At 41.6% G+C, this 14,888-nt stretch overlaps 1 protein-coding gene across 2 annotated transcripts in view; it reads right to left on the bottom strand.

The window, feature by feature from the left end:
• Nucleotides 1-2,063: 2,063 nt before the first annotated feature.
• The window catches only part of fhip1aa (FHF complex subunit HOOK interacting protein 1Aa), a 32,893-nt gene continuing 20,068 nt past the window's right edge, over nucleotides 2,064-14,888 (bottom strand). For both annotated transcript variants that reach the window (XM_028016232.1, XM_028016233.1), the window contains exons 4-13: nucleotides 12,864-13,535; nucleotides 12,088-12,246; nucleotides 11,048-11,134; nucleotides 10,764-10,931; nucleotides 9,930-10,009; nucleotides 9,584-9,786; nucleotides 6,638-7,606; nucleotides 5,259-5,437; nucleotides 4,533-4,653; nucleotides 2,064-2,781 (exon numbers count right to left, since the gene is read on the bottom strand). In XM_028016232.1, coding sequence (XP_027872033.1) covers nucleotides 2,585-2,781; nucleotides 4,533-4,653; nucleotides 5,259-5,437; nucleotides 6,638-7,606; nucleotides 9,584-9,786; nucleotides 9,930-10,009; nucleotides 10,764-10,931; nucleotides 11,048-11,134; nucleotides 12,088-12,246; nucleotides 12,864-13,535 — 2,835 coding nt within the window. In that variant the 3' untranslated portion in view covers nucleotides 2,064-2,584. The remainder of the gene's footprint in view (nucleotides 2,782-4,532; nucleotides 4,654-5,258; nucleotides 5,438-6,637; nucleotides 7,607-9,583; nucleotides 9,787-9,929; nucleotides 10,010-10,763; nucleotides 10,932-11,047; nucleotides 11,135-12,087; nucleotides 12,247-12,863; nucleotides 13,536-14,888) is intronic.

Here is a 14,888-nt window from a genome sequence, read left to right as displayed (position 1 = left end):
CTAATTCATGAAAAGCACTTTGAACTGCATTGTTGCTGAAAATGTGCAACATAAATAAGATTACCAACAGGCAAGGTCTATAAAAGACTTTTATTTCATTTTTATGCCCATAGAATCATTATTGTGCTGTAAGATTACACTGGACAGATATGAGCATCAACCCTCCATAAAGTGATTTTATGCTTTTATCAGCTTTAAAACGCCTTTTCACAAGCAAGAGGAAGAAAGCGACGAAATAGAAAAACACTCAACGAACATCTTAAATACCCCTACCCGTAATCACAGTGATCTAACAGCTAATATCCCCAATACAATTCATTTGCATAGTGTTTTTTTTTTCTCTCAGAACATTTTCCTTATGATTTCTACATCATAAACAGGTAAAGGTGAAAGGCACATTACATACAGCAGTGGTGAACCTGGCTCTGCTCTTCTGTACACATATACATAAAGACGGCATCTTTTGGCACCCCTTGTAAAGCTGAAAGAGCGCAGAAGTCTTAAATAAATGATGATGATTAAACGTTGAGGAGACGTGGTGACCGAAGATCCCTCCATCAGTTCCACATTATTGCACATCTGCCTTGTGTAAAATAAGTAGGTCTAAAGTTCCAGCATGCTTATTACAGCTCTGATGATGTAATATATCTGTAATGGGATCTGCTGGGACTGATACAAGATGTACAGTGATTAATCCTGGCTAAAGTATGCAAACGCTCTGTCTGCACAGAAGAAGATTTTCTCATGTTGAATGCTTACAATACAAAAACAAAATCGTACCAAGTAATTTTAGTCTACTTTCTAGTGCAAATGTCTTAGTGCACTTTAAATAAGACACAACTAACTCATATGGAACTGTTGAGCAACACTTAGGAGATTATTTAAAGTTAAGAATTGGCAGACAATTTCCTATAACAAACCTATAACAAGACATTATTCCCATAAGTGAAATAATTTGACCACTTGGTCAGCTAACCAGGACCAGGACAAAGACTGGTATGTTTTCTTGTTTTTCACGTTGTGAATAGTGGCTGAGCAAAATGGATCTCTGCACTGCAAAAAAAATAAAACTTAGCAAGTATTTTTGGTCTAGTTTCTTTAGCAAACTTGAAATAAGACAAAACTAACTTTTCAGCAAAATTCATAAGAATTAGAAATGCTGTAATAATGATGAAAAAGTATTAGTTTCCCCATGTTATAAGAGAAATAATCTGCTTCTTTTCCATCAATATTTAGGACTTATTGACAAGCTTATATTAGTTTTGTAGTACATATTTCAAATGTACTACAATATTGCAGAAATTAGACCAAAATACTTGGTAAGATTTTGTGTTTTTGCAGTGTGGGCCACATGTTTCACACCAGGCAGACAAGAGATAAAGACTCATTATAAATATCCACACAAGCTAATCAACTCAACACATAAGAGATAAAACTATGAATTTATACGAAATGTTTATCTACGCATATTTTACAGTAACTGTTGGGGATTTTGGTAAATACAACCCATCTTGAAAAAATATATCCTTCCTGAATAAATATATTTAATGTAAAGGTTGGAAGTTTTTATTATTATTATTTGATTCTGCTGCTGCAACCACAAATGCATTTATTTCAAGATTTTTTTTTTAGATATATTATTTTACAAGAGGTGTCAGTAATCATGTAGGGAACAATGGAAAATGTGCAGAGCCAATAGCGGGTCAGAAAAGGAAGGAGGTGCCAGAGGCGCCGCAGTGATTTAGCACCGAAACATCTGAACCTGAAGACTGTTAATGCACTTAGTGAAATCTGTAGGCAGTTAGGACTCAACTTGTAACAGCTGTAGCTGGAAGTGTTTCTTTAAAGGTCTCAGTATCTACAAAAAGCTAAATAATAAGTCGACGTTGAATATTACCCCGCAAAAAACACAAAATATTACCAAGTACTTTTGGTCTAGCTTTTAGTGCAAATATTATTATTACATTTGAAATAAGAGGAACCAAACTTACAAGTAACTTTTCAGCAAGACATAGGGGTTTATTTTATGTCAATAATTTCTTAATATTAATGAAAAAGTGCTAGTTCAATTTGGAAATGATTTCACTTATAACATGAGAAACATGTATTGCTATAAGTGAAATAATCTGCCAGTAAATATATATACTGATTCAATCAAGCTCCTTGTTTCTTGATGAAAAGATACTTGTAAATTAGTTTTGTCTTACTTCAGGTGCACTGAGATATTTGTACCAGAAATTACTTGGTGAGATTTTGTGTTTTTGCAGTGCATCCTGATGCTTAAAGACAACGTCTGAGACAGAAAAGAAAGCACAGAGAGCAGCGTGTCGCCGCTGCGGCTGGTTGCAGGAAACATTCAGACGGTTCAGAAAACGTTTGGGAAAATATAAAAGTCTTTGGTGGGACTGCAGCAGGGAGGAGCTGCAGTTTGTCTCCAGGCTTCGCAGGAGGCAGGAGGATGGAAGTCAATCAAAGTTGATTTGTTTGAAAAAATAAATATCTTCAAAATCTTTCTATAAAAAAGCGGGGGGGGGAAACCCTTTGATTAATTAAACAGTGCCTGAAAAGGCACTGATGTGGCTCCCTATTCCTCCATGGGAACGTGGGACAGGATGGAGTGCTCCTGAGCGATGGCTGCCAGTTCTTTGAGGAACTCGGAGAAGAGGACTGTAGCGAAGACCTCCGTCTGATCCGGAGAGATGGCTTTGGGTTTGGGAGGCAGGGAGTTCCTCAGGAACCTTCCTCCTTCGTGCTGGCTGGACCCACCGCTGCTGGTTTTATCTGAGAGAACCCAAAACAAACAGGTGAACGTTTCAACGGAGCGAAAATGAGGGCATTTCTCCATTTTTAAATGATTCAAAAATCCTAAAAACAGACAGCTCCAAGTAAACAGAATAAGATATGAGCTTTACAATTTCCATAGTTCATTTTTCTACAAACACCCTGCTGATATTTCTAAGAGTGTTTTCGGCTGTGAAGCTACAGAAGATCCAGTTCAAACGCCGGGCTGAAGCTCAGAAAGACGAGGCCTGGAGGAGGAGGAGGAGAAACCTGCAGATACACGGCCTGAAGAAAATAATCATCGGATCTGTTCAGACCTGTAAATGAGGCATCACTTCTTACTGCTGCTGCTTTGTCACAGCTTTTTTATATCATCACAATTATTCATGTTTCTGTTATTGCAGAAACATGAATGTCTGATTTGTAACTGTTAGCTGCATTAGGCCGTGATCAGTGATGAACATGAGTGACTTTAGAAGGAACTGAAGAACTTTTATACCCGAATGTGAGCACTGTAAAAACATACAGTACAGACCAAAAGTTTGGACACACCTTTTAATTCAATGAGTTTCCTTTATTTTCATGACTATTGACATTGTAGATTCACACTGAAGGCATCAAAACTATGAATAACACATGTGGAAATATGCACTAAACAAAAATGTAGAACAACTGAAAATACCCCTTATATTCTAGTTTCTTCAAAGTAGCAACCTTTTGCTGTGATTACTGCTTTGCACACACTCTGCATTTTCTTGATGAGCTTCAAGAGGTCGTCACCTGAAATGGTTTTCACTTCATAGGTCAACCTGTCCTGTCAGGTTAATAAGTGGGATTTCTTGCCTTATAAATAGTCATGAAAATAAAGAAAACCCATTGAATTAGAAAGGTGTGTCCAAACTTTTGGTCTGTACTGTATATTAATAAAAGAAATATTATCAAGTATTTCTGATCTATTTTTCTGGTCCAAATATCTTAGTGTGCTTGAAAAAGACTAAACTAATGTGCAAGTAACAATTCAGCAAGAAATAGCAGCTTATTCAGTCAATAATTCCTTAATATGGATGAAATTTCTTCCATTGGCAGATAATTTCATTTATAATTTATAATTGTTTCACTGGTAGAACTAGTTCTTTTTCATCAATATTAAGGAATTATTAATTTAAAATGAGCTCATATATCTTACTACGGGCTGCCCAAAGTGGGTCCTGGAGGGCCGGCATCCTGCATGTTTTAGTTCTCTCCCTGGTTGGTAGTAACAACCTTTTCAGCAGGTCAATGTTCTTCTTAGGCCTCTAACGAGCCATCATTTGATCCAGGTGTGTTAAACCAGGGAGAGAACTGAAACATGCAGGATGCAGGCCCTCCAGGACCCACTTTGGGCACCCTGTCTTACTAGTTACTAGTAAGCTAGTTTTATCTTATTTCTGGTGCACTAAGATATTTGCACAAGAATCACAAAACCAAAAAAAATTTTTGGTCTAGAATTTGTGTTTTTGCCATGTGATTTCCATCAGAAGGGCACCCTGGGTGGAGAGCCACACTGCCTCAGTACCAGGATATATTCATTCTGTCTCGGAGAAGTGAAGTAATACTTCAACTGCACTTCTTCTTCAGCTTGTTACAATTTATTGCTCATATTTGTGCTGTTTTGATGTGAAAAAGTTAAAAATGTACATTAAAAAAATGAGCTGGAGTAGATGACTCAGTTTTTGAGGCAGAAATCAGTCCAAGCTGAGGTGTGAGTTTACCTGCGGTGATGAAGGAGGCCTCCCTGGCCAGCAGCCAGTGCTGGGCCACAGTGATCAGCTCTGAGAAGTCCTTCCTGCAGGCGGCCAGCTCTTCTATCTGGTTCTTCACAGTAGCCAATACCTGAGGAAAAATCATTGCACTAAGAATCTACTTCACTTCCACATGATCCAAGGGTAGCCCCACCGCAAAAACACAAAATCTTCTAGTTGGTCTGGTTTCTAGTGCAAATATCTTAGTGAACTTGAAATAAGACAAAACTATTTTTCAAGTAACTTTTCAGCAAAATAATGGAGCTTGTTTAAAGTTGATAATTATATTGATAATAAAGTACTGCTTCTACTGGCAGATAATTTCACTTTTGTACTTTTGCGTCAATTTAAAGGAATTATTAAGTTAAAACAAGCTCCGTTACACAAAGGCATATTAGTGCCAAAGGACTATGAAAATTCCAAGTTTTCTTCTAGAAAATGTCTCTGAGATTAATCAAAAAGTTTGTGTTTTTTCTTGACAATGTTTGACTTTTGCAGAACCAAAATTTCCTTGTTTTTTTTCTAGAACTATTCCGAGATGTTTGGAGGAAATTTAGTCCTTTTTTATATATTTACAATGGCCCTAACACGCCGTCATTGTTTTAAGTCAATAATTCCTTAATATTAACGAAAAGTACTAGCTGTAAGTGAAATAAGCTTTTTGTATGCGCGTGTGGGTGTGTGCGCGTGTGTTACCTGGTAGAGCGAGCGGACGGTGGGCTGGAACACCAGGTTGGTGTTGAGCAGGAAGGAGCGGAGCAGCGGCTGGGGGTAAGCAGCCAGCTGGGCCAGGATCTCCGTCAGCAGCAGGTTGACATGAAGGCTGTTGGACAGCATGTTCTCCAGGCGGGACAGCAGCACGCTGATGAAGGGACCTGCAGGAGGAGCATTAGCTGCGTTTCCATCGACCACGGTTCAGTTTGACAGTTTGAAAATACATTTGCTTAATGGAACGCGGCAATTTCGGAAAAAAAAAAAAATCTTGTTTTTCCATAACAAGTTTGAGTTTTTGGGGGTTTTTTGGCCATATCAAAATTGGTTTATTTCTCAAAATAATGGAACCACTTTTTTTTGTTCTTTCTTCTGTTTTTGCATCATGAGTTACATAATACACAACTGGATGTTGTCCTTGGTGCAATCCACGAAGCAGAAGGCAACAGGAAGCAATAGGATAATGACGGCGCTGCATGTTTAGTGAACAAACTTATTTACGTGTGATTTTAATTGTGTGCCTTATTTAACAGAAAATATTCAAACGTTGTTTTCAAAGGAAGAAAGACTTTATAATATAAATTATTAGAGCTACTATTAAGTGATAGTCTTACCTATAAGAATATTGTAAATACATAATTTACATTACTAAAGAATCTGTAAGTAGAATGAAGGTATACTGATACATTACTTATAAATAGGAAGAAATCATAATTGTGATGTTGCTGGAGAAGCAGTGAAATTTTAATATGTTTGTACTTCTACCCACTCATTTGAATGTTTAGCATTTATTGTATTACTGTCATTTCATTTGCGATTTATAACATTCAATAAAATTCGAAAAAACGAAAAAGTACAAAAACACAGCAATTGCTAAACTGTGTTTTTTTAGGCAATAGTGAAATGTTTAGAAAGGCAGCTTCTTACTGTTTCCATGTTTTACTTTTTCAAAGCTGCACACTGCAGAAACACAAAATCTTACCAAGGAATTTTGATAGTACAACTACCTCAGTACACCTGAAATAAAACAAAACTAACAAAACTTTTGAGCAAGATATATGAGCTTGTTTAAGTCCCTAATTCCTTAATATTGATGGATAAAGTAGCAGCTCCACTAGCAGATAACTTGACGAAAAACATGACATTTTTCCCTTGATATAAGTGAAATAATCTGCCAATGGAACTGATAATTTTTCATCAATATTAAGGAATTATTTTTTTAAAATAAGCTCCTATATCTTTCTGAAAGGTTACTTATAAGTTAGTTTTGTCTAACTTCAGATGTACTAAGACATTTTCACTGGAAATGAGACCAAAATTCCTTGGTAAGATTTTGCGTTTTTTCAGTGAGAGCCTGAACTGACCTGTGAAAGGTAAAGCCAAGTTTCCTCTGCAGCTTCCACTCCTGAATCTCTGGATGGCCCCCACCGGAGATTGTGGTTTCTCTGACTCTGGCGTTTCAGCTGTAAAGGAAGTGAAGTCCATTTCTTCCTCCTCCACCTCCTCTTCCTCTGTTGCTGCAGTCTTCCTCACCTCTCCATCAGCCCTCACCGGTTTCCCACCTGCCTCGCTGACCAGAGAGCGGATCAGCTCCTCATACTGAGCTAGGAGATCCTCACTGGTGTTAGTCGCCTTCTGCAGGTTCCCGTTGCAGTCAGTGTCACCTTTGACCTTGGCCTTTAAGCTGTTCTTTGCGTTATCGGCAGTCAGGGTTCTACTGAGCCCATTCTTCGGTGAGGCCAACGGGGCCTCGTCCACCGGTGACGCCCGCTCCATCTCTGAGGCGTCTTTCTTGGCGACCAGGTCGTACACCATGACGTCGTCCTGGAAGTCGCTCTCCTCGGAGTACGAGCCTTTTACCAGCATGATGGCCGACCGCCTCATCTCCTGGATGTGCTTGGGGAGCGGCTCAGAGGAAGGCTTGGGGTTTGCGGAGGCCTCAGCTTCCTGTACTGGACACGCATCAAAGCTGTCGTCCCACTCCAGCTCCAGCTGGGCGAAGGAGGCCAGGTCTTTGGTGGGTCCGGGGCGAGGTGGCGGCGGCGGTGGCAGCAGCAGCAGCGGCGGTGGTGCCGGTGGGGGAGGGACTCTCCTCTGAGGCTGCCGGCCATCCGGCGCCGGCTCCTCCAGGACGCCCGCCTGGTACCGCTCTGGAGGAGGGATCTCGCCGTCGTACGGCGCCGACCACACCCGGCAGGCCCGGATGCAGCCGCTGATGCTGAGGCGGGCGTCGCAGAGGTAATGCAGATAGCTGACGTCCAGGTAGATCTCTGAGCCGATGGTGCAGCGGTTCCCAGAGCCGTCGTCCTCGTCTGAGCAGCTGCCCTGCTGGTCTGATGGCGACAGAGAACAGGCGGCCATGTTTATCCATCTTATTTATTAGCTTTAATTGATAAGGACAGACAAAAATAAAATACACAAACTGAAGAAAGCAGCAGTTCCATGGCCTGTCGGAATAAATCAATTCATTGCATGATAAATTAAAACCAGATCAATAATTTCCATTTCCATGATTTATTGTTGTCTCTCGTTTTATGAAAAACTGGATGACAAAAGTCTTCAGGTGCTTTGGCCTCAACTTACCCTTTAGTTTGAAGAAAAATGTTGTTTATAGAGATTCATAATTCATTTTATTTGTTATTTCTGTTTGTTTTTGTTATTAATCTTGAATATTTAAAATGTCTTCCGGTTCCAGTGTTAAATGTTCAATAGAATTTAAAGTTTATTGATCCTTCAGAATGTGTTCTTGCATTATTATGTCATTACTATTACATTACTTGAAAATGGTCTCAAAACAACAATATTATCGTTTATCCTAACAACTTCTGGGACAATTTATCGTCCACCAAAATGTGCTACAGTGGCAGGCCTGGTCCGTAGTCTGGATTTTCTAAAAGCTACTGTAAAGTACAATAGTAATAATAATGTAAAATAATGAAACATGATATTGACAACATATGCACAAACATACATATAAAACACAGAAATGAAAAACATGACAATATAAACAAACATTACGTATGAATGCATTGTTTTTATTCGTTTTTTTTAACATACTGAAGACTTTAAATTGACAGGAAGTGAGTTCCAAATACCGCATCCTCTCACAGAGAGAGAGAGCACTTTGGGCAAAAGTGGTAAGTATGGAATTATTTATAATTACCAATGTTAGTGTTTTAAATAATAATAAATAATGAAAATAGATATTTTTTAATTACATTTGTATGCTGAGGTTTTTACAGCTGGTGTGACATTTTGTAGCAGAGTAGTTCTACATGTTAACACATCATCAGATTACATCAGCAAGTACTGATATTAGAAAATATCATTTGTATTTTTGAATACTTTAGTACTTTCATGAGTCAATTTTAGAATAAATCTACTGACTTGTAGTTGAGAAAGGTTTGATCATGAGTGTCAATATTTTTACTCTAGTACTGAGTAGTATGTCCACCACTCTGTTTAATAGAACTGCCTCAGAGCAGAAATAATGAGTTTGACATCAACAGCAGGGGGTAAAGTGATGTAACAGAGCGGAGTAGCAGGAGGTCTCAGTGTCTGGTAATACACACCATCATCATCCTCCCTGTTCCACACTGCAGCTACATGCAGATTACCACCTGACACACATTCCTCTATGATCAGTTATGTTACACAAATATGGCCTTGCTGCAGATTTAGAGGCTTTAAAACGTGTCTGAAAAGCTTTCGTTCACTTTGACTTCATAAGGAGCTTTATGCTGGAGGAAAGCACAATGGCTCCTCAGGCAAGTGGAAATAAACCCACCAAGAGGCTTATGCAGGATTAGGGGACATTTCGTCTTTATAGTAAATTCCAGCTGGGCACGTCCACTTCTAGTTTTTACCTCAGAAAATAATTTAGTATAATATATTCAGGTACAGAGAAAACAAACTTACTAAGAATTTGTTTGTTTTTTTACTTTTTCACCTGCCTAGGAATAAACTGAACAATATCTAATAAAACAAAAGTCATCTGTCGTGTTTCTGTGAGCCTTTTTTTTAAAAGAACACTGTAGATCAGAAACATAAAGAGGATCTTGCATGTTCACACTTTTATAAAAAGGAAAGCATTGTCCTCCATTTTTTTGGTTGGTGGTTTTTGCCCATTGTTTTTAGGATGGAAACAATCACTGGTGGCATGAACAACTACTTTAAATATAACTGATCAAAACCTGGAAGAGTTTTAGTCTCAGACATGGAGAAAGGGAGGGTTTTGTGTCTTTTCATGTCGTTTAAATATCTAGTTTCAACTGTATATCATGACCAACTTCCATACACTCCTTAGCTACCTGTGTTGCTGGAGTTGTTTGGAGTTTCCCCCCCCTTGGAGAAGAGGATGGAGTCCAGCTGGCGGAGGGGTGGGGGGCTGCGGTCCGGGGAGCAGCAGGATGGTGTTAGCGCCAGGATCTTGGCCGCAGATCCTGAGTAGAAGTCCCTCTCCCTCACCACTCGTCTCTGACTCAGCATCATGTGGTTGCAGGGGATCAAGTACCTGCAGAGGCAGGCAGGAAGGCAAGTCAGGAAAACCCGGGCGGTCAGGGGGGCTTTGAGAGAGGGGATGGCAGAGAGATAATCCTGGTGGGAAAAGCTCATCTTGTCATAAAAGAAGTGAAGCTCAGCAAATGAGCCACTCACTTGAGGACGAGCTGCAGCATCACATCCTCGCAGTAGAGGCCAATCAGAGTCCGAAAGAGCGCCAGGGACACCGTTCCCAACTGGAGTCGTTATGGAAACACACAGACACAAAAAAGAATGAGGAAAAAAATCCGCCTGACCTGATCCATTTACAGGGGCAGTGTTATGTGATTTCCAGGTACATAGTGCCATTTTATAGCACAATCAAGTAACTAAGTTGTCTTCAGTTGTCATAAAAATGCTGCATATATCAAACATTGCTAAAAAGAAATTTGACTTCGTACTTTAACACATCAAAATTGGTCCTCTGTCTCTTTAAGAAACTCCTGCTCTTTCTGAAACTCTACATTTCACTGAGAAGTAGACGGTCTAATGAGCTCTGCTGATGTGCAGTTCCACCAGGTGTTTGCTAATTTCTACTGGCTAGTCTGAAGGATCTTCACCCTTGAGAGCTCGGTCCACTTAGATGTTTTGCACAGCTGAATGGTTGCCAAGGGAGGTAAAAAGGATTTCTCAAACATGCAGGAAAGAATCAAAGCAACAGTCTAGGTATGTTCTTGTTGAATGAATAACATTATAACATGATTTAAAGCTCAATAAAGTCAATTTTACATTTTACTGCCCCTTTAAAACCAGCTGGAAGGGGCAGATGTTTTTTGTTGTACTGGGAATTCTTTAGTTCTTTAAACGCTGGTTGCCTCTTTTCATACAACTAATAATGTGAAAGAATAAAGCCCCAATATCCCAAGTTTGGGGCTTATGGGTCGTACTGTTTACATTAAATAATGGACATTTTGTAAAGAAGACATAGAATATGTGGATCTGGTTGTGTACCTGGAAGGGTGTGTTGATGCGGCTAACCAGTGTGTCCAGAATGTAGACGCCCTCATGCTGGTGGAGGAGGAGGAAGGAGAGGAAGGTTTGCAGCAGGGCCGGCTCGGTCACGCTCCTCAGGAAGAGGTCAAGGTACGCCGTGGTGGTCATCACCTCCTCTAGAGTGAGCTGCATACAGCAGAAATTGGCATAAGCCAGATAATTGGTACAAGTTAAAACATACGTCCTCTGCTTTGTCATCAAGTACCAGTCGCATGTGATGGTGATGGGAGAAAACAACAAACCTTGTGCAGTGCTGGTGCGACGACAGGTACAAGGAAACCATTATAGATGTAAGCCAGCAGCTGGTCTCTGATGGTGTGATGGGCGACCTGGAAAAAACATCAAGAGAAACAGGGCCATTGCTGAAATACTGTCCATCAGGTGGAACCACATGTTTGCAGGAAGAACAAAAACAGGAAATATCTTTTGATTCCCTGAACCAGGCTGTGTTCTTTAAAGGTGGCCTGTTGTACTTTAATGAATTACGGAAAAGAAATACCAAGATATTCATATATTTAACTTGTCCCTGTACCTTTTACCACACTTAACAGGTGAGTCAATCAGCAGCAGCTCTAATCCCCGAAACCAACATAAACCCCTTACCCTTGTGTGTGTGTGTGTGTGTGTGTGTGTGTGTGTGTATGTATGTATGTATGTATGTATGTATGTATGTATGTATGTATGTATGTATGTATGTATACAGTACAGACCAAAAGTTTGGACACAACTGTGTGTCGAAACTTTTGGTCTGTACTGTATATATCCTCTTTTTGGCACAAAATCATTATCAGATAATGAGATTTTACCAAGTCGGTTGTGCTATTTTAAGGTCCTTTCAAATGTTTTAGGGTCTCCTAAAGCATTAAAACAGGTGACTTAAATCATTTAGATTTAAGTCACCTTAAATCCAAACGAGCTTCTGCTGGCCATGCCCCCTACCAACGAAACATTCACGCTCACTTGTGAAAATGGCTGCAAACAGATGTGCAATTGTACAACCGCACATCTTTGAAAAGCAGTAGTGGAGCCTCCTGCACATCCAACAAAATTCCAGCAGGTTTTTTCTGGATGGTAAGTCAACAACAAAACATTAGTTTTTTTCTAACAACCAGCTGACCAAATGTGCTGGAACTCAGCTTGGGTTGCTAGGTAACAACACAGTCTGACTCAACAAGAGTACTGAATTTAAACGGCAGCTGGGGAGGTTTGAGAGGACCATTTGTGAGAGTCCCCTTGGTGGCTGTGACCTTGGCCCCACACAGATTTCACCCCACAGGCTCACCTGGATCACAGCGTTGCAGAATTCCAGTGAGTTCAGAAACTGGACCAGGGAAGGCATCCGGAGCCACTCCTCCTTGTGAAGGCAGTGCCACTCCTCGCTGGAAACCTCCAGCTTGGTGGGAAGGGATGAGTACAGCCCACTCAGTCCAGTGGCCAGCACCTGAGAGACGGCACACTGTGAGAACTGGGACCTTCAATCCCAGTTCTTGGTTCCAGTTATGCAGTTTTTATCATCTACATAATACATAATACTGCCCCTTCAAGTCAATAATTCCTTAAAGGGGCAGTAATCTGAGTTTTCCAGGCACATAGTGCCATTTTATAGCGTAATGATGTAACCATGTTACCTTCATTTGTTATAAAAATGCTGTATATATCAAATTTGATTTAAAAGAAATTTGACTTTGCAATTTAGCGCCATGAAGTTGGGCCTCCATCTCTTTAAAAATGTCTATTCTTTCCGAAACTCCGCCTTCAGAAAGTCATCACATCATGGCTCCTCTATTAACCCTTTAACAATGTTTTTACCAGCTTTTCGCTAAGAAAAAGCTTGAAAAAGCTTGCATAATGAGCTCAACAGAAGCTCAGTTCCACTAGGTGTTTGCTAATTGTTGCTGGCTAGTCTGAAGGAGCCAAGTGTGAGAATCACAGGGGGAGGGCTGCTCAGTGAGGTGGAAGCTCAGAAACTGCAGCTCTGAGGAGTAGCTTTGTCCTTGAAGGCGGCACAAGGTGCCCCCAGGAGGCCTATGTGTGTGTGTGTGGGGGGGGGGGGCTCACCGGGCAGAAGAAGGTGTTCTGTGCGACGTGCTTGGCCACCCTCTCATCCTCGGCAGACAGCGACATAATGAGCAGCAGGGCGTCTCTGGCCTGCTGGCCTACGGGGCCCTCCCTGTGGATGTAGGGGATGAGGAGGGAGAAGATGAGGAAGTTGGTGGCCCCCTGGTCCTCGCTGGTGTGGAAAAACAGCTCCAGAATGAATGGGTCCTTCGCCAGAACGCAGCAGAGCTGGTGGAGCAGGAGCACCAGCTCCGCCTCCACTGTTGGCGCCGCCGCGCCCGAGCAGGACGACAGCAGCATCATGAGGGGCCGCAGGACGGGCTTGTGATGCAGCAGCGGCTGGTGCGCCTGGCCCACCAGCATCTCGTACATCTTCAGCTGCTCCAGCTTCATGTCGTCGGTGAACTCCCGGCGGAGGCTCCACACGAACAGGCGCTCCATCACGTTCTCCATCACCACAAACTCCAGGATGGGCCCCATCGCGCCCCCTTGGCCGCTCTCCTCCTCCATCAGCAGGAAAAGCATGTGCTCCACGTAGTTCTGCACGGCGCTCGCCTCGTCCACCGGGATGGGGCCGCAGCGGGGGGCCCCCGCTGCCCCACCGCCGAGGCCGATTACCCCCAGCGTGGAGCTGCTGCGCAGAGGGTCATGCTTCTCCAGGATCTTCACAACCTGCAGGAAGGAACCCAGAAATATTCTGTTGGTGGGACTCTGAAGAACATTCCTGGCTGTTTTAGCGGCACACCAGCTGTTAAATGAAGAGACCCAGGATGCTGATCTGTAGGTGGGCTTCATCTTGACACTTCTTATGATCCTACAACTGGAAGAGGTGTGTTTTCCTTTCCCTCCATAAAAACATTATAAATGTGGTAGAAAATCTCTGAATAAAGGGAAGGAAGAAATTATGGCTGATCTGCTCTGATTTGGACACAGAAGGGTTACTTTATCTGAGTCTGTCTGTTCTACAATATTCACCTGAAGCATTAAGATGCTTGCAGATTTTCTACCATCTGTTTGAAACGTGTCCGCCAGGTGGAAATCAGGGGGAAACTGGGTCAAAATGAGTGGAATACGGATGGAAACCAGTGAGAAATGGTGGAAACCGAGTAAAAGTGGGTCAAAAAGGGAAGATACAGGTGGAAACCAGTGAAAATGGGTGGAGAACATTTGGAAACAGGTGAAATCAGTTGAAAACAAGTGGAAAACTGATGGAAACTGGGTGGGAACTGGTGGAAACAGACTCATGCTGTACAAATAAAATTAGCTCTGCGGCTCAGGAGAAAGCAGCTTTTGTTGCTGGCAGACCCTCCCATGTGTGTCCACTGGGTAGAAACCAGAGTCACAATAATGGGCCCAGTGTCCCCAGCTTGACACTGTTGCCATGACAATAACTGGTTCTGTTTGAGAGAACTGGGCGTAGCTAATGGAAGCTTAGGAAGAGTTTATCCTCCCAGCCGCAGCCTGATGGACATGATTGACCTGATGGGTCTGATGGACCTCATGGGTCCCTGTAATTTGGATTTCGGGGCTCATCTTTGTGATGGCTCCTTTGTCCTGGCCTGTAAATCAGCCAGGCAGCATGATTTAGTTTCTGTTTATTTGCTGAAAAGCAGGGATAAGGACTCAATTCTTATCGTTTTTAAACAAAAAGAGGAGAATGTATTGAACTTGTAATGTTGTAATGTCTTTTTTTAAATGTTATTTTCTTCATCGCTGGCGGAGGAACGGTATGAAGTCTGACGGCTCTAGAGGAATTCGGTTTGTGGTCTTTGGCTCCATCAGAGCAGACACCAGTTCGGAATGTTGGAAACAAGGTTTAATATATTTTCACTCAAAATGTTAGTGGAAAAGTACAAATACAGTCCCATTGTGAACTTAGGACATGCGTTCTTATCCAGAAAACGTTTCTTTATCCAACTCATCTACTTCATCCCTACTTTATGAATCATTTTGACTCTTCTTCATCCCTCTTTCTAACATAATTTCATCCCTTTTTACTCCTCTTCATCCCTCTCTTTCTCCTCA

This window comes from Xiphophorus couchianus, chromosome 5 (assembly GCF_001444195.1).
Source record: "Xiphophorus couchianus chromosome 5, X_couchianus-1.0, whole genome shotgun sequence".
In the NCBI taxonomy this organism is placed as follows: Eukaryota; Metazoa; Chordata; class Actinopteri; order Cyprinodontiformes; family Poeciliidae; genus Xiphophorus; species Xiphophorus couchianus.
Note: the sequence above shows the minus strand (reverse complement) of the source record. Positions and strands in the feature narration are given on the sequence as shown.